This window comes from Panthera tigris, chromosome F3, assembly GCF_018350195.1.
Source record: "Panthera tigris isolate Pti1 chromosome F3, P.tigris_Pti1_mat1.1, whole genome shotgun sequence".
NCBI lineage: Eukaryota > Metazoa > Chordata > Mammalia > Carnivora > Felidae > Panthera > Panthera tigris.
Genome location: NC_056678.1, coordinates 35,116,800 through 35,135,620, shown reverse-complemented (window position 1 = coordinate 35,135,620; position 18,821 = coordinate 35,116,800). Strand labels below are relative to the sequence as shown.

The 18,821-nt window shown below is 38.5% G+C and overlaps 1 protein-coding gene across 1 annotated transcript in view; it reads left to right on the top strand.

The window, feature by feature from the left end:
* Positions 1-18,446, top strand: part of CD46 (CD46 molecule) — a 36,527-nt gene extending 18,081 nt beyond the window's left edge. The window contains exons 6-12 of the mRNA XM_015543786.2: positions 2,000-2,182; positions 2,910-2,954; positions 4,802-4,864; positions 9,359-9,400; positions 10,892-10,927; positions 11,447-11,507; positions 18,098-18,446. Coding sequence (XP_015399272.2) covers positions 2,000-2,182; positions 2,910-2,954; positions 4,802-4,864; positions 9,359-9,400; positions 10,892-10,927; positions 11,447-11,507; positions 18,098-18,170 — 503 coding nt within the window. The 3' untranslated portion in view covers positions 18,171-18,446. The remainder of the gene's footprint in view (positions 1-1,999; positions 2,183-2,909; positions 2,955-4,801; positions 4,865-9,358; positions 9,401-10,891; positions 10,928-11,446; positions 11,508-18,097) is intronic.
* Positions 18,447-18,821: the final 375 nt, after the last annotated feature.

Here is an 18,821-nt window from a genome sequence, read left to right as displayed (position 1 = left end):
ATTGTAAAAGACTACCCATCTCAAACAAGAATGACAAACCCTAGACAAAACATATTTAAAAATTAATGTATGAGGGTCTAGAGAGTGACATAATAAATTGTAAAAGACTACCCATCTCAAACAAGAATGACAAACCCTAGACAAAACATATTTAAAAATTAATGTATGAGGGTCTAGAGAGTGACATAAAGACACAGGAGGGGATTTGATTGTTAGAAGAAAGGGACCACTGAAGAGCAGTAAAATATTCATTCTGTTCAGGTACACATGGAACATTTTCTAATACCATATTCTATGCAATATGATAGTTAAAAATTTTTTTTAATTGAAATGATTCAGAGTGTAATATCAGATCACAATGGAATGAATGTAGAAATCAAAGGTATCTATAAAAGTCCTAAATATTTGAAAACGATGCAAGACACTTCTAACCAACCCATGAGTCAAAGGAGACGTCACAAGGAAAATTGCAAAATGTTTTGACTTGAATAAAAATGAAAAGACAACATATCAAAATCTCACTATTTGTGGGATACAGCAAAAGCATTACTTAGAAGGATATTTATAGCCTGAAATACTTATATTAGAAAAAAGTCTCAAACCCATGATCTAAGCTTCCACCATAAGAAACTAAAAAAGAAGAAATTAAGCTCATTATGACATTCTGGAAAAACCACCCCATAGGAATAGACAACAAATCAGTGTTTGGTTGGTTGGTGAAGGTGGTTGTGGGGGTGGGAAGGGTTGATTCCAAAGCGGCATGAGGAAATGTTGGGGGGCAATGGAGCTTTTCTGTGTCTTTATTGTGGTAATTACATGATTATTTGCCTCTGTCAAACCTCATACAGCTGTCCGCTTAAGAGGACGAGCCTTGCTGTATGTAAATTATGTCTAGCCAGCATAACATAAAGAAAATTATTAGTGCAGTTAACAGTAGTTTCGCACAACGGCGAAAAGATTAATTAATAGATTAATTCATAGATTCTGAAATGAATCTATCAGGTCATGAGCAGTAGTTTACTTCCCAAGAGGTGGAGTAGAATGGAAAACAGCAGAGCACGCTGGTATGAGGCTGACCTGTATTTCAGGCCTGTGTGCTTATATACGGGTTTACGATGTAAAATGTGCCTTTCGATCTCTGGCTTGCAGGCCAAGATATTTGGAAAACACTGCCCTAACTCCACTGGCCTTTCTGTTTCTTGAACATCCCATTTGTGTATGTTGTTGCTACCTGAGCACTTTCTTTTTGGGTATCTTTGCATGGCTGCTTGCTTTTCAACTTTTAAATCTGAACTCAAGTATTACCTTCTCAGAAGTCTTTCCTACCTTTCTAGAAAAGCAGGGTACTGCAGCCAGTGTCAGCATGACCTTTAAAAAAAAAAATACCTACAGCTGGCGCACCTGGGTGGCTCATTGGGTCAAGCATCTGACGCTTGATTTCAGCTCAGGTCATGATCCCAGGATTGTGGGATTGAGCCCCAAGTTGCTCAGCACTCAACCTGCTTAAGATTCTCCTCCTTTCTCTTCTGCTCATGCTCTCCTTCTCTCTATAATAATAATAATAATAATAATAATAATAATAATTAATTAAAATTCCCGGAGCTAATGAGGATCAAAAGTTGCTCTTGAACTTGCCCTGGATTTGTATGTGGTGGTCAGACCTTTCTCAAAACCTGTCAGTAATGGAAAAAAAGTAGGAAAGTGAATAAACTCTAATGACAGTCTTTCTAGGTGGAAAAAAGTTACAGATTTCTCTAAATCCTTTTTCCTGGAATTAAAGTGTACATACACATAAAGATTTCTTGGGTATTTTTTTTTTTTTTATTTTAATTAACACCTTGCCTTTCATTAGTTGTATGTTTCTTCCTGCTGGAAATGACTACTGTGCACTATTTTTCTTTTTTCTTTCTTTTTTTTTTTTTTTTTTTTTTTTTTTTTTTTTTTTTGGTCCTTTGTTGAAACAGCTTTCCATTGATTCTGGAGTTTCTTTGCTTTTCAGTGGTCATATGTCCACATCCTGAACCCGCCAATGGAAGACTGACGTCAGGATTTGGAAAAAAATTTACCTACAAAGCAACAGTTATGTTTACGTGCTCAGAGGGTTATTACTATAATGGAACCAACATAGCAGTCTGTGGCAGTAACAGCACTTGGGAGCCTGCAGCCCCAATGTGTTACAAAGGTACAATGGGTATCTGTTTCCTCCCCTCTCTCTCTTTTTTTGTAATTTTGTTTCTTTGACGTTTAATAACAATGACGCCAAAAATAGGTGCATGGTCGCAATTCTAGTATTTGACTCTGCCTTATATTCAGTTCCATGACAGATGTATTACAGAATTCACGGAAGCATTCTGCTGCTGTGATCTTACCCGTTTTCCTAGGGTCTTTGCATGTTACGCTGTGATCTTATCCGTTTTCCTAGGGTCTTTGCGTGTTACGTATGTCACACAGGTATATAAGTTTCTCTTGTATGGCTTTTTTGTGTGTAAAAATGAAGGGGAGGTGGGTGGGAGATGGGGTGAATGGATGACCGGCATTAAGGAGGGCATGCTTTGGGACAAGCACTGAGTGTCCTGCGTAAGAGGTGAATCCCTGGGTTCTACTCTTGAAACCAAGACTACACTCACTGTATGTTAACTAACTTGAATTTAAATTAAAAAAAAAAAATGAAAGATATAATTCACTTAAAAGAAAGCAGTAATTCGGGGGGAGGGGTGTACTAATCCAGTCTACATTATTTATTTATTTTTTTGTCAGTACTGATTCCTCTCAGTGCTAGTCCTCCGATTTTGAATCATTCAGATTTAGTTAACTTTCTGCTTATATTTTCCAAAAGTCTTTTAAATTCCTGGTGCAAATGCCAGCAATAACCCCAAGATTTGATGCATCTACATTATTTTGTTTTCCAGCGTCAACTCCTCCCAGTACAAAACCTCCAATTCCGAGTGTCTCAGGTTTAGTACCTTCCTGCTTATATTTTTCAAAACCTTCTAAATCTCTAACGCTTTACACACATTTATCATGTTTAGTAATGAAAGGAGGAAGAACGTATCGATAGCCATTTTAAGTTGTTAGCGATTCTAAAATTATTTGCCATAGTATGCAGATATAAACAGGTATGTAAACTTGGGCAAGTTATATAAACTTTAAATGTATTTACGTATTTGTAAAATGATTTTTTTTTTTTTTTTTTTTTTTTTTGAGAGAGAGAGATAGAGCACTAGCGCTCAAGCAAGGAAGGGACAGAGAGAAGGGGAGGGAGAGAGAGAGTCCTAAGCAGGCTTTACTCTGTCAGCACAGAGCCCAATGCGGGGCTCGATCTCACCACCGTGAGATCATGACCTGAGCCTAAATCAAGTCAGACACTTGACCAACTGAGACACCCAGGAGCCCCTGCAAAATGATTTAATGCCTTCCTCAATGAGTGATGGTAAATGTTTAATGGAATTCATTTACTTTTTTTTTAATGTTTATTTTTGAGAGAGAGAGAGAAAGAGAGGGTTGGGGGGAGGGGCAGGGAAGGGGGGGACACAGAATCGGAAGCAGGCTCTAGGCTCTGAGCTGTCAGCACAGAGCCCAGTTGCGGGGCTCGAACTCATGAACCGTGAGATTATGACCTGAGCCGAAATCTGATGCTCAACCCACCGAGCCACCCAGGTGCCCCTTAATGGGATTCATTTAAAACAGCACAGTGCCTGGCACATGGGAAGCTCCTAAAGGCAGCTTATATGACATCACTCAAATTAATATAAGTGAAAAGGAAGGCCCTTGGCTTCTGTTTTTTAACATGTACATATTCTGTGCTTTTGACTTTGATGTTTTACTCCTTTCAGAAGTGATCTGTTGGCTCCTTTAGGGTATCTTCCTGGTCCAGAACAATGTTTCAGTTGCTGGACTGCAACCAGTTTAGCTTAGGGTTTTGTTTCTTTTTGTTTATATATGTGTGTGTGTGTGTGTGTATATATATATAATATATATATATTACATATATATATATTATCTATATATAAATAATATACATAATATATATATTAATAATATATATAATATATATAGATAATATATATAATATATAAATAATATATATACATATATGTGTGTATATATGTGTGTGTATATATATAAATAATATATATAAATAATACATATATGTAAGTAATATATGTATAAATTATATATATATATATATATATATATATATATATATATATATACACACACACACATAATTATTTTGTAGCTCAGTTTAAACTGGGAAATTTCTGCTCCCTCTAGAATTAAAGACCTGTATTTCCATCCCCCACCTCCACCAACCCTCCTCACCTCGTACACTCATTCTTTTTCTCTTTACTGGCATTTTTATTTGGCGATAGAAACTAAATTTCATAGCCACCGAAAGGCGGGAATAGTCTTTATTCGCTGAATCTTGCATGTTCTGCTAATGAGCTACTCTGCTTAAGAACCGAAAAGATTATTTTGCTAGGGTTGGAAGGAAATATCTTCCAGGGTTCAGAGTTGCTATCTCTGAACACATTATTTTTGTGATTTATTGCCAGTTAACTTCTGGGATTTCCATTTTAAAACACAAAGCTACAGCAAACGTGGTTACTATGCATACATTCTGATGGACTTGTGCAAATAGATACTTAGTTTAAATTCCCAGAAGTAGAATTACAAAGTTCAAGAAGTATGTATTTTTTTACATACTCTTTTTTACATAATCTTTTTAAAGTCAAAATCAAAATTAAATCCGTAGTTTTGTATTAATAAATTTGGTGAATTGAAACATTAATTTTTTCAGAATCCAAGCCTCCTCTTATGACTACGACTCCGGGTTCAAGCCATCCAGATTCAGATCATCCAGGTCCAGCACTCTTTATCCTACTTACATTGTTAAGAGCTTTATAAGGCAATGCATTAAAAATGATGTCCTACATTAATTTGCATTTCCTTTGCTCATTTTTCTCCTAGGTTTCTACAATATTTTTCTCGATTGTAAATGAAAGCCCTGTTAATATGAAGTGAACAATTTTTTCCTGGGTTTTTTTCTTTGCTTTAATTTTACTAGTCAGTTCTTTTAAGATTTTTATACTCTTAGATGTAGATTGTTTTTCATAATTTTTTTTTTAATTTTATTTTTATTTCAGAGAGAGAGAGAGAGAGAGAGCTCACGAGTAGGGGAGAGAGAGAAAGAGAGACGAGAATCTTTTTTATATGTAAATTTTTTTAGCATTTATTTATATTTGAGAGAGAGACAGTGTGAGAGCGGGAGAGGGGCAGAGAGACAGAGACAAAATCTGAAGCAGGTTCCAGGCTCTGAGCTGTCAGCACAGAGCCCGACGTGGGGCTCGAACTCACAAGTCATGAGATCGTGACCTGAGATGAAGTCAGATGCTTAACCAACTGAGCCACCCAGGCGCCCCAAGAAAGAGCAAGAATCTTAAGCAGGCTCTTTTCTCAGTGCTGAGCCTGACAGGGGGCTTGAACCCACGACCCTGGGATCATGACATGAGCTGAAATCAAGAGTCGGACACTCCACCAACTGAGCGACCCAGGCACCTTACATCTTATAATTGTAATATATAAGTAGTATACAAATATAAGTTTATAAAATTTCAAACATTACAAAAGTATTTAGAGTAAAAGATTAGTTCTCATTCTCTTTCTCTAGTCTGTTACTTGAGTTAATCACTTAATAGTTTAGGGTATTTTTTCATCTATTTCTGTACATAAGCATCCTTTTATGTGTAGTTATACATACTTTGGTGCTTTTTTTTTTCTTTATTCTTAAATAAAAATGGCATCATGCTGTTTTTTCTGAAACTTGCACTTTTCCACTTCATGGATTGTGGTTGTATTTAGATGACTATATCCCATCCTTTTAATGGTGACTTTAAGATGTGCCAGAGTTGATATAACTATTCTCCTATCAGGGGTCTTTTATATATGAAGACGTTTTATATTAACAAGTAGTTGGATATATTGATCTCTTCTCTAATGGCTGTGTGTATTTTGTCTTCTTCATAAAAGCTTTAGGCCTTCCCCTCGCTGAAATCTATTAACCATGCATTCTGATTACTTTCTGTGCATTTAGATCATTGGTGCATCTGAAATCCACTGTGGTATATGGTGTGATGTAGGGCTCCTCTCTACTCCACCCACCCCTACCTGGTGGCAAAACAGCAACATTCATTGAATAAGTTGTTTTCTCTCCAACTCTTTTCAAGTGCCAATTTTTATTATATATTAAATTCATGGGTATCCTACACATCCTTCTGTGCCCTTGAACTCTATACACTCCTATGCCAGCACGAAAGCATTTTTTTTACTATGGGACTATGATATGTTTTAGTATCTGGCAGAACACTTCATTTTCAGGAATGTTTAGACCATTCTGTATGTTAGCTTTTCGAGATAAACTTTTATTACCATTTTAGCCATTTTAAATGTACATTTCAGTGGCATTACGTGTATCCGCATTATTTGCCACCATCACTGCTATCTGTGTCTCCAAAACGTTTTCATCATCATCTCAAACTGAACCTTTATACCCATTAAACAATAACTCTCCATCCCTCCTCCCCCCCACCCCCCTTTAGCCCCGGTAACCACTATTCCATTTTCTGTCTTTACGCGATTTCACTATTGCAAATACCTCATAGAACTGGAGTCATTTCTAGCTTATTTCAGTTAGCCAGTGTATTCTGGCTTATTTCACTTAGCATAGTGTTTTATTTATTTATTTTTTTAAGATAATCTATTTTCAAGTTGGTGAACATACAGTGTATACAGTGTGCTCTTGGCTTGGGGGGTAGCACGGATCAGAACTGACTTCCTTTTCTGGCCGAATCCTATTCCGTTGTATTATGTACCATATTTGTTTATCCATTCATCTGTTGACCGATGCTTGGGTCGTTTCTGCCTTTTGGCTCTTCTGGATAACGTTCCTCTGAATAGTAGCACCTAACTGTCTGAGGCCCTTTTTTGCACTCTTGGTGGCTCATACACCTAGGAGTAAGGAGTACGATTGCTGGGTCATGTGCTGGTTCTGTGTCTACTGTTTTGAGGAGCAGTCCTGCCGTCGTCCACGGTGGCTGCGCCGTGTTGCATTCCCATGAGTGATGCACAGATATTCCAGTTTCTCCACCTCTTTGGCACCACCTGTTCTTTCCCGGATTTTGAGAGTAGCCATCCTAGCACACGCAAAGTGGCATCTCCTTGTGGCTTGTATTGAATTCCCTAATGGTTAGTGATTCATCATCTTTTTATATGTTTCTTGGTCTTTTGCAGATCTTCGGAGGAAGGTCTTTTCAAAGTCTTGGCCCATTTTTTCTTATTAAGTATAATTTATTGTCAAATTGGTTTCCATACAACACCCAGTGCTCATCCCAACAGGTGCCCCCCTCCATGCCCATCGCCCTTTGCCCATTTTTTTAATTGGCTTGTTTTTTGTTACTGAGTTTTAGGAGTTCATTGTGTATATTGTGTATGGAGGTCTTATCAGGTGTATGATTTGCAGATGTTTTCTCTCATTCTGTGGATTGCCTTTTCACTATTGACAGTGTCCACAGATGGACAGAAGTCTTACATTTTCACGAAACCTAACTTTACCTATTTTTTTCTTTTGTTGCCTGTGCTTTTGGTATCACCTCCAAGCAATCGTTGCCAGATCCAGCATCACAAAAGCGTGTTCTATATGTTTTCTTTGAAAAGTGTTACACTTGTAGCCCTATTTTAGTTTTCTGTGAGTTTTGAATTTTTGTGTGTAGTATAAAGTGAGGGTCCAACTTCATTCTTTTGTGTTTGGATATCCAGTTTTCTAAGAACCATTTGTTGAAAATTTTGCCCTTTCTCCGTTAAATATTCCTAGCACCTTTGTGGGCAATCATTTGACCACAGACATAAGGGTTTATTCCTGGGCTTTCTATTCTGTTCCATTAGTCTTGTGTCTGTCTTTATGTCCGTACCACTCTGCTTGATTATTGTAGCTTTGTAGTAAATTTTAAAATCAGGAAGCGTCAGTCCTCTCAACTTTGCTCTTTTCTTTTCAAGATTATCTTGGGGGCACCTGGGTGAAGTCGGTTAAATGTCCGACTTTAGCTCAGGTCATGATCTCAAGGTTCGTGAGTTTGAGCCCCACATCGGGCTCTGTGCTGACAGCATGGAGCCCACTTCGAATCCTCTATCCCCTTCTCTCTCTGTCCCTCCTCTGCTTGTGCTCTCTCTGTCTCAAAAATAAACATTAAAAAAAAAAAAAAAAGAATATCTTGGCTATTCTTAGTCCCTTGAGATGCCATATGAATTATAGGTTAGTTTTTTCTGTTTCTGCAAAATGCATATTCAAGATGGTGATAGGGGTTGCATTTAATCTGTAGATTGCTTTGTGTAGTATGAACATTTTAATAATAGTCTTCTAATTCATGAACACGGGATGTCTTTCCATTTATTTATATCTTCAGTTTGTTTCAGCACCGTCTTGTAGTTTTCAGTGTATGAGTTTTTCGTCTTGTTTTATTCCTGAGCATTTTGTTCTTTTTTGATGCTATTGTAAATGGGATTTTCTTAATTTCCTTTTTGGATTGTTCATTGTTAGTGTATAGAAATACAACTGATTTTTGTGTGTTGGTTTTGTGCCCTGCAACTTTGCTGAATTCATTTATTCTAATAGGTGTGTGTGTGTGTGTGTGTGTGTGTGTGTGTGTGATAGAGAGAGAGAGTGAGAGAGAGAGAGAGAGAGAGAGAGAGAGATCCTTAAGACTTTTCTGTGTAAAGGTCACATCATGTGGAATAGAGATCATTTTAGTTCTTCCTTCCCAATTTGGATGCTTTTTATTTCTTTTTCTTGCCTAATTGCTCTGACTAGAACTTCTAATATTATGTTAAATAGTAAGTGGAAAACACAAGCATCTTGTCTTGTTCCTGATCTTAAGGGGAAAACTTTTCAGTTTTCGAGTAAGCTAATGATGGCGTTTTCATAAATGGCCTTTATCACAACGGTGTCTCCTTCTATTGCAGATCAACATCGAAATAGTTTATTAAGCCCCCCCACATTTTTACTTTTAAGTAGAATCCCATTGAATCCATAGGCTAACTATGATGCAGTTGCTTGTTATACCATAGAATATTATCACAGGAAATGTTACTGAATAGGAAGAATACTAATAATATACAAATTTATGATATATTATGATACTACTTTTAATGGGAAACATTTAACATAGTTTACATAAGGAAAATGAAATTACAAGGGTTTTTATACAAAAGCGAGAAATCAAAACCTCTAAATTTGGAGGCCTTTAAGCTTTATTATTTTCTTTTTTTTTTCTTTTTAACTTATTTCCATTTTTTTCCCCCCTAGGAGCTCCCACTACACCACCATCTGGAGACGTTAATACTTTAGGTACTATTTTGGTTATTGATTGCTTTGTATTATGAGACCCTAGAGTTCTACGTGTAAATATCATATTTCAGTTATGTGTAGATAAGAAAGAGCATGTCACAAATTGGTAATATGTCACATTTGGAGTTATTTTGATAGTGCAGATACGATGACAGATGTAAGCAGTATATGTAGATACATGTATACAGTATAGTTTTTAAGAGCTGTCCCCAAATAGGATTCCTAGTAGGGTGAGGTCACTTTCTTAAATACTATGATTATATGTAGGTTAAAATACATACAACATAACTTGCTGTTCATGGGGTAGTGTTATTTTTTTTGTGGCAATTTGGAGATAAAGTTTCTTTCTACTTGTACCTTGTATACATAAGCCTTAAAATGCTACAGGTTGGGTTAGTTTTTTTCCGTTACAGGCTGGTATGGCAAACTTGACATAGGCTCGCATGGTTCACACAATGTATGTTAAAGAAAATGAAGAAAAAGCTATAGTTGCGACAGTTAAATGGAAATATAAAGGTTTCTTGATAAGTAAATGAGAAATGCCTATTACTTTTATTTATATTAGACTAGTAAGTAAGGCTAACCTTTTTATAACTCTTTAGGCTTGTTGTATTTTCCCTCTGAACACTGTAGTCAGACCGTCATTGTACCAGTAAAACCAGTGCCATCCTAAGATGGTAAACGCTTCCTAATATTTTATGAAATGAAAAGAACAGATGTAAACATGACATTTTATGCTCTGACTTCCAGAACTTTAATATAAGTAATGGCAGTTCACAAGCCGAGGTACTCCTGACATCATTTCTAAGAATTAAGATTTTGTAGTATGATTTATTGCTCTCTGGGTAGTCAACAATGCATGTTTAAGTCTCTATACATTACTTTCATCTATGTGCCCTGGTGTTTCATTTACACATGTAGAATCTCCTTGGTAATTAGGATTATGTCTTACTTTTTTTAGGGGGTAGAGGATCAGGAGGGGTTGATGATAAAATATTATTTTGAAGATTCTGAAACTAACATCCTTGTTTGTGATACATGAGTAGAGATTTATTTATGACCCAGTCCACAGAGCCCATTTTGGTGGAAAAAATACAAATTCCTAACAAAATCATAAATGATAGGATGAGTACTGATTCAAGGAAACCAACTATAATGGGGTAATACATTTTAAAGCAATTTCCCTCTGATCTACTGAATTCTTAGTTGTCCTAGTAAGCTTTACGAAATAACCTGATACGGCAACGACAGCACAAAACAATGAAAAGTGAGGTTCCTCTGAAGAGTCTTACAAGGTGGACCCTGGATGTGGGATCAGAGTCCAAGGGCTCTGTGATCGGAACGATCTGGACACAGTAGCAGTCGTGCTAAAACTAGACTGAGGAACTCTTTCTTTGCTGTCGTGTATAATCTGAGCAAGATTAAATGCGACTACTCTCTGGGTCCCTTGTGTGCTCAATTATCTTCAAACTGTTCTCGTTTTTTCCTCAGGCAAAGGAATCATTGCTGTGATTGTCATTGTTGTTCGTAAGTAGCCCAAACTTGATGTTACTTAAATAAAAATAATACTGTGAGCAAGTGCATTTTTTAATGTATGCAGTTAAGTTGTTTTTAATTTAACTTTCCAATTTCTATAGTTTTTATAGCTTGAAGTGAAGTGCACCAGTCTAGAACGGTCTGACTTTGTATATAATACACTATGTTTCGTTGGTGAATGTATATTCTTTTATATTCCACTTGTCCACTTAGTAACAAACCTAAATACTCCATGTGTTTTCAGGGTGATGAGTCATGACTCTGTGTCCCAAATATGCTTTGGGTACTTTTCTAAACTAAGCAAGGATTCTTCCCTGACTTACTGTGGACTGTTCACGAACTTCTGATAGTGAAGAGTCTAGACGGAATATGAATATATATGTGCTTAAATGAAGTAGCATTTTCTGACCACTGAAATGTAACCAACACTTACTTACTTCTGTTGCTACAGTTTGAATCTTGGCAATTAGTTCTCAGAGTTACATGTCATTTGTTTCTGGTTTCTTGCAGTTGCTGGCATTGTATTCCTTTGCTGCATCCTGGTCATATTTTATCGACACAAGAAGAAAGGGTAAATTAAAGGACATTTCTTCTAACTTCCGGTCCTTCTCACTCCTCACCTACGTGCGCGCAGCATTTGCACCTGTGCCTGTGCCATCTCTCCCTAAGCTGAGCCCGCATCGGTGTGCCCTGCCAGTCGCATCTGTTTACTAACAATATTTTAGGCTGCTTTTCCTGTCCCGGCGGCCAGAGCGACCTGCGCAGACTTGCTTCGTCTGTTATGACTTCACGAAAAATTTCTGTGGGGTGGGACTTGAGGTTTAAGTTCTATAGCAAATCACGGAGTGTTACGGGGCCTTCCCCACCCAGCTTCCCCCTATTTCCTAAATTGGACCGGGGGCCAAGATGAAACTTAGAACAGTTCACTGTGGAGACTCGGACAGTTGTATTCAGTGGAGTTTTTATGATGAAAGTTTCCATTTGTCCGGAGAAGTTAGGGAATTGTTAGAAGCTGTGCAGGTGTCCCTTTCGAATACCCAGTTTGATTTCTTTTCCTTTAGAGCTGTTACTTACACTTGTTAAACCGGGGAGTGAAAAGCAGCAGTGTTTGATTTCCCTCTTTTGTTCTCTCAATTTACTAGGTTGCAGTAAAACTGTTGGGGATAAACTTAACATTACTAAGGGGTAAGATTTACAAAGCACCTTCTTATTTAACTTTATCTGTGTTTTAATCTATAAAAATGAAAAGCAGGGGATCTTAAAATAGAAAAAAAAAATACAAGTATATATCTTCTGAGCAGAATAGGATGTTTAAACATCAAACAAATCTTAATGAAATAATTTACAATTTATGAAAGACTTGGAATAAATCCTGGAGCATAGACCAAATTAGGTGCTTTGCAATTTTTAAACTTTAGTGATTTATTTTTTTCCCTGTTGCTTTGAAAATACCTTTGAAATCAAACTAATAATTTTAAGACTTTTGGTATTCATAGTTTTTTGATACAGTTTCCCTTTATATTAATCATCTGGTTTGGAATATGTAATAAAAGAACATTCTTTACGCATAAAGAGCTCAACTTTTAAATTTTTTTTTTTTTTTAACGTTTATTTATTTTTGAGACAGAGAGAGACAGAGCATGAACGGGGGAGGGGCAGAGAGAGAGGGAGACACAGAATCCGAAACAGGCTCCAGGCTCTGAGCTGTCAGCACAGAGCCCGACACGGGGCTCGAACTCACGGAGTGTGAGATCATGACCTGAGCCGAAGTCGGCCGCTTAACCGACTGAGCCACCCAGGCGCCCCAAGAGCTCAACTTTTAAAACAAAGTACCGCAGTGCCTTCACTTGAATCTTCAGTCTAATATTTGTAGAACATATGATATGCATATTTGATTTCTCAATCAGCAGTATATTTTTAAAATTGTACATACACAGCACTCTGAGTAGGAAATACTGTCGTGGAATGTTTTTGCAAGTCCAAAATGTTTGTATAGAAATAGCTTCTCACAATAACAAATCAAAATAGCCCTCTGGGGGCATGTGGGTGGCTCAGTATTAAGCCTCCCACTCTTGATTTCGGCTCAGGTCATGATCTCACAAGCCCCGGGTCAGGCTCCAAGCTAAGCACGGAGCCTGTTTGGGATTCTCTCTCTCCCTCCCTTCCTCTCTCTACCCCTCCCCTGCTCCCTCATGCTCTCAAAATAAATATTTAAAAAAAAAAAAAAAAAAAAAACAACCCCTAAAATAGCTGTCTTCTCCTTATTTTACTTACTTTACTATTTATAATGACAATCAAAATACGTGTAGATTCCTTAACAAGTATTAATGATACTCTCTCTAGCCACCATTAATGGATTTTTTAAAGTTGAACAATTGAGCATTGTACCCCAGATGAAAGATTCAGTGACATTAGTGATCTGAGATTCCATGTCTAATGAGCCCCCGGCGATGTTGCTGCCAGCCGGGGTGACACTCTGAGTTACCAAGTGTAGGTTATTAGTGATGCACCCATAGTCTTGAAATTGGAAGAAATGCCATCAAACATAAAGGTGAAATTTCCTCCTGTTTAAGATAATTGAATTTTCAAAAGGTACCACATCTATGTGTATGTTTTTAAAAAGTGCGTGGGCTAAAGTTTGCCTTTATGTTGCTTTTCTTTAAAAAGAAAGAAAGAAAGAGAGAAAGAAAGAAAGAAAGAAAGAAAGAAAAAAGAAAGAAAGAGAAAGAAAGAAAGAAAGAAAGAAAAAGAAAAGAAAGAAAGAAAGAAACAAAGTAAAGATTTCTATTATATCCTTTGCACTGTTTAATGTCCTTCATCTGTTCCCCTGAAACGGAGCGTTGTCGCCTTAGAAACTTCCTTACAAGACTATGAAACGTAGGCAGTTCCTTGTCTATTTCTAGGCAGGTAAGAACTCTGGAAGCAGGGCACTAGGCACAGATAGTCCCAAATGGCTGCTAAAACTTGGTACAAAACGGATTTTGATGTAAACTTGTATTTATGATGACCTGGGAACACCGTTACCCTCCTGCAGCCTCCATCCCAAAGTACACAAATAGTGTAAGTAGTCATTTTTTTTCAACGTTTTTTTTTTTTTTTTTTTTTGGGGGGGGGGACAGAGAGAGACAGAGCATGAACGGGGGAGGGGCAGAGAGAGAGGGAGACACAGAATCGGAAACAGGCTCCAGGCTCCGAGCCATCAGCCCAGAGCCTGACGCGGGGCTCGAACTCACGGACCGCGAGATCGTGACCTGGCTGAAGTCGGACGCTTAACCGACTGCGCCACCCAGGCGCCCCAGTAGTCATTTTTCAGATCGATGGACAGATCCCTAAATTACGTGATGAAAAGTGGCCCCCGGTTGGAGTGTTCTGCTAGGGTTGCGTAGTCTCAGCTGGGAATAGAACGGGATCCCAGAGCCTCGGAAATGCACCTTCTCCTGCCGGTTGCCTTTAACTAATTTGCTCCCGTCTCCAGTCTTGGAATCCGCAGCCCTTGCCCTGTGTCTTGCTATTGCTCGAGTTCTGTTTTGCTTGTCGTGACTGTGTGGTTCTAGAAAACATGCCATTTGTTGACATCAGTGTTCTCATGCACGTGTTTCATAAATGCATGGTTTTCTTGCGTCCAGTTAAATCATCCCTGGATAAGTGAGAGTTGGCTTAAATCCATTCGACTCATATACATACTTTATGTATTTTATCATCTGTGACTAAATCGTTTCTCCTTTATTTCCGTTAAGGATATTTATTATTTGGTATAACTTAAACCTGTTTTTAATGTTATATTAACAATGACTGACCCACTAACTTTGTAACTTTTTTTTACATTTTTTTAAAAATTTGCACTTCTTAAGCTGTCTGTGCTTAAGTGAATGTTACACAACATTTTGGGATGTACTACATAGAGTGGCCAGATCAGGTGGTGGGGAGTATAGTGACATGGGGGAAAAAACCCAAAAGATCAAATTAACTTGAACATTGTTCTCCTTGGCTCTCGAATTCTGGAGCTGTAAACTTCAAAAAATTGTATAAATAACAAAGGATGCTGTAGTTAGTTGAGAGCAAACTTTAGATCCATCCCAGGAAAATGGGATGTTACGTAGTAAGTTTTACAGAGGTCTTTCCGCGGGGTGAAAACAGATGTGCCGCAGGGAGAAACTGTACTCGATGCAAAAGTCAGGATGCATCTGAAAATGTCTGGCTTGTCCTAAAATTGATTGCTAAGATAATGTTTAATATATGCTCTGTGTATTCCCTCTAAATCTAAGATGTGAGAGACAAGGGCCGTTTGTCCTCACACAGTCTTACTCTATGGGAGAGAGTTTACATTGTTCGTATCAGGCTAATTGGTTTTAGAGGTAAACAGATTGCACAGAAATTCCGAATCAGTTCATCTGCCAGACGATCTGTAAGATGTCAACATTAGAGTAGCTCCCTGCACCTAATTCCTGTTTCAGATTCCTAAAGGAGAATCAGAAAAGTCGTACTTTGTGACTCTGATTGTCAGCCCTACTTCCATTCTGTCATTCATTTTATCCCACCTGTTGTGCCATTCTGCTTCCTTTTGGTTTGTTGTGACTATTTTATTCAGCATTTTCCCTTCCTCTGTTCAGCACATACCAAACTGGTGAGAGCCACAGAGAAGTAAAATTAAATTCTCTCTGAGAAGAAGAGATGAGAGAAAGGTTTGCTTTTATCATTAAAAGGTACCTGCTTCTGTATGTTTCTTTTCAGAGATACCCTTTCTAGAATAGAAAATACCCAATGACTATTTAGATATCAGTACCTTGAACTAAGATATGGTGGCTTTAGTAAACATCAGGGGGAACACTTAGATTCCTGTTCCCTTTGCTAAATTATTGGTCTTTATACCACTCCTGTTTTAAAAGTAAAAACAAAAAAATACATACTGGCAGACTTTTACTTTGACGTAGGCTCCAACTGAGTAATGTCCCCATTGTCCTTTTATTAGACTATCTAGCTTCCTTGACCTCATAGTAGCTGTGAATCCAAAATGCAGAAATTTTTTTAGCCCAGTGGGAAATTATCCTAGAATCTTATTATTTTAAGTGTAGGGAGGAAAAATACCCCTTTTCAGAAACTTAAATACATTTTACTTAAGCTTGTAAATGCATTCAATTTTTTTTTAATGTTTTTAAATTTATTTTTGAGAGAGAGAGCTAGAACGTGAGCGGGGGAGGGGCAGAGAGACAGAGAGACCCAGAATCTGAAGCAGGCTCCAGGCTCTGAGCTGTTAGCACAGAGCCTGATGTGGGGCTCAAACTCACAAGCAGTGAAATCATAACCTGAGCCAAATTTGGACGTTTAACCAACTGAGCCACCCAGGCACCCCGCAATTTCAACTTGTAAATATTAATTCTGTAAAGACATTTATGTTTTCCTTTACCAGAATATTTTTAGCATAGGAGAGAGAAACCAACAACAAAAATCCTAGATTTTGGAAAATGATGAATTGCGTTGCCTTAGACCCTTCGAGCCCCACTGCCCTGTGTCTGAGTGAAATGAAGTGTTCTTCTATTTGTGCCAGAATATGTGTCTGCATAGCCAGGAAGAGAGCAGATACGTATCCCACCCACTCACAATGTGAGGTGCTCCTCTCCCTTACGGTCTAGAGTTTGGGAGCAGACTGTGTCAAAGCCAACAGGAAGGGCAGTTTCTTGGTAAAAGCAGAGTGGTGTCTTGGGTCACACACAGCAGCAAAGGGCAAGACAAGACATAGGAACTAGAACTGGCAGCCGAGGCCTACCCAGCCCAGTGTATCTTCCTGGTCCCAGAATTCTTCTGAGGCTAAAGCCAACCAGGAAGGGAGATTTCAGTCTGTCGTGAGCTTTACGGTGTCTGTGAACACCTGAAGGTAATCTAATGGATGCTGAAGATAACGTGCACTTTCTGTGATTAGTAATCCAGTGTTAGATTTTCACCGTCTTGAAATAGCTTCGTTGTTACGCCAAATAAATGTGTCTTACAATGTAGGAGAGTCTTTTTGATCTTTCTCCCGTATCGGATTCTGTTTAAAATTCCATCAGAAGAGGATATGCCACTCCCACACCCACAAAAGGAGTTTTGACTCCAAAAAACTAGAAAACGAGAGCAGTCGTGGAGAATTCAGTGACAGTCCTGACCCACAATCGAAAGACGCTCCCCGTCGCCCTCAGGAAGTGGCTCTATGACGAGTGTAGTTCGGTGACGGTGGTGGCTCCCAGGACGGCCTCCCCCACAAGGAGAAACGGGAGGGGATCCAAAGCCGCCATGGTTGGCTGTTGTGTTGGGTAGCATCGAGCGTCCCTGAAGTGTTGGCTGGGGCGCACGCACCGGTGAACAGCTGACTGGCCACCGTTAGTTTCCGTCTGCCTGTTCTAGTCTGTTTACTGAGGCAGGGACTACACCTGCGTTTTCCAGTTCCATCGTCCGTAGTCCCGTGTGGCTACTGTGGACTTGAACGTGGCTGGTCCCGCGTAAGTTGTGCTTATAAAACACACGCCGGACTCTAAAGACTCGGTACACATAAAATGTAAAATAACATGCATGTTCGGTTAAGCAAAATACATTAAGATTAATTTTGCTTGCTTTTACTTTTTTAATGTGGCTTCTAGAAAATGTAAAATTACCTGTGTGTCTCACAGTGTATTTCTTTGGATGGCACTGGACTGGAATAATCGATTTTAGATGTCTACTGCCACCATAAAATTGTGACGTAAATTTCAGTTATTTAGGAGAATCTCTTACCAAAACGCATGGCTTCCTTGACAGTGAGGGCTAAATGGGGCATGATTGAACTTGAGCACTGGTGGAATCGTTCTCCCTTTAAACATTTCATTTCAGAGCCAGATTTAAAATGTTGGTATTAGGAAAATAAGTGTTTCTCTCCACTAGCCCTCATTTTAATTTAAATGGGAAAATATTTACAAAGTACTTTGTATCACGCTGTTCTGTTGTTTCGAAGAGAATCAAAAATGTAATACAGGGATAGAAGCGTTTCTAGACTGGCAGTAGCTGCACATTCGAAATCGTTTCTAAAAAACCATTTATCTCCCAGTCCTGGCACCCCCGCAGTTTTTTGTTTGAACTGTGGATTTTCTACATAGGCTTTGGAATTGATTTTATGCTGCTCTCTGATACTGTCTTTTTTACCTCGCCTTCTAGGAAAACAGAAGTTAGCGCCTCATACAGCACTTACCAGGATAAATCCGCTTCGCCAGCAGAGTCCACACAGTAAACGGTTTCCACACAGTGCATCTCCTGATTCTTTTAGAATGTTGACATCGATGGTAAATTCATATCGCCTCTATGGAAAACATATACGCCTTCCTCGAAAAACTAAAAACCAAACCAACGAATGATTCACCAGTTCCACTTGCTGGTATATATCCAAAGGAAACAAACAAACAAACAAAAACAGTGCAGCTCTCTGTTCTCTGCAGCATTATTTACGACGGCCACCACACGGATGCCAACCTAAGTGCCCCCGGACAGATGAATCGTTAAAAGAAAACATGGCATCCAAATACGGTGGCAGACTGTCCAGCCATGAAAAAGGAAGGAAATCTTGCGTTGGCCACAAAATGCACGGACCTTCAGGCATTTTGCTAAGTGAAATAAGGTCGAACAAAGACAAAATACTGTATGATCTCATTTGTAGAATCTAAAAGGAAAAAAAAAAAAAACCCACAAAACAAAAACAAACCCTAGAAACAGATTGGGGGTTGCTGGGGGGTGGGGGGCAGATTCGGCTGAAGGTGGTCAAAAGGGACACACTTCCAGTTCTAAGACTAACAAGTGCTGGGATGTAATTATCGTTCAGTCTGCTGTCAGTAGTATATTGTATTTTTGGAGAGTTGCTGAGCAGAAGACCAACGCTTTTATAATT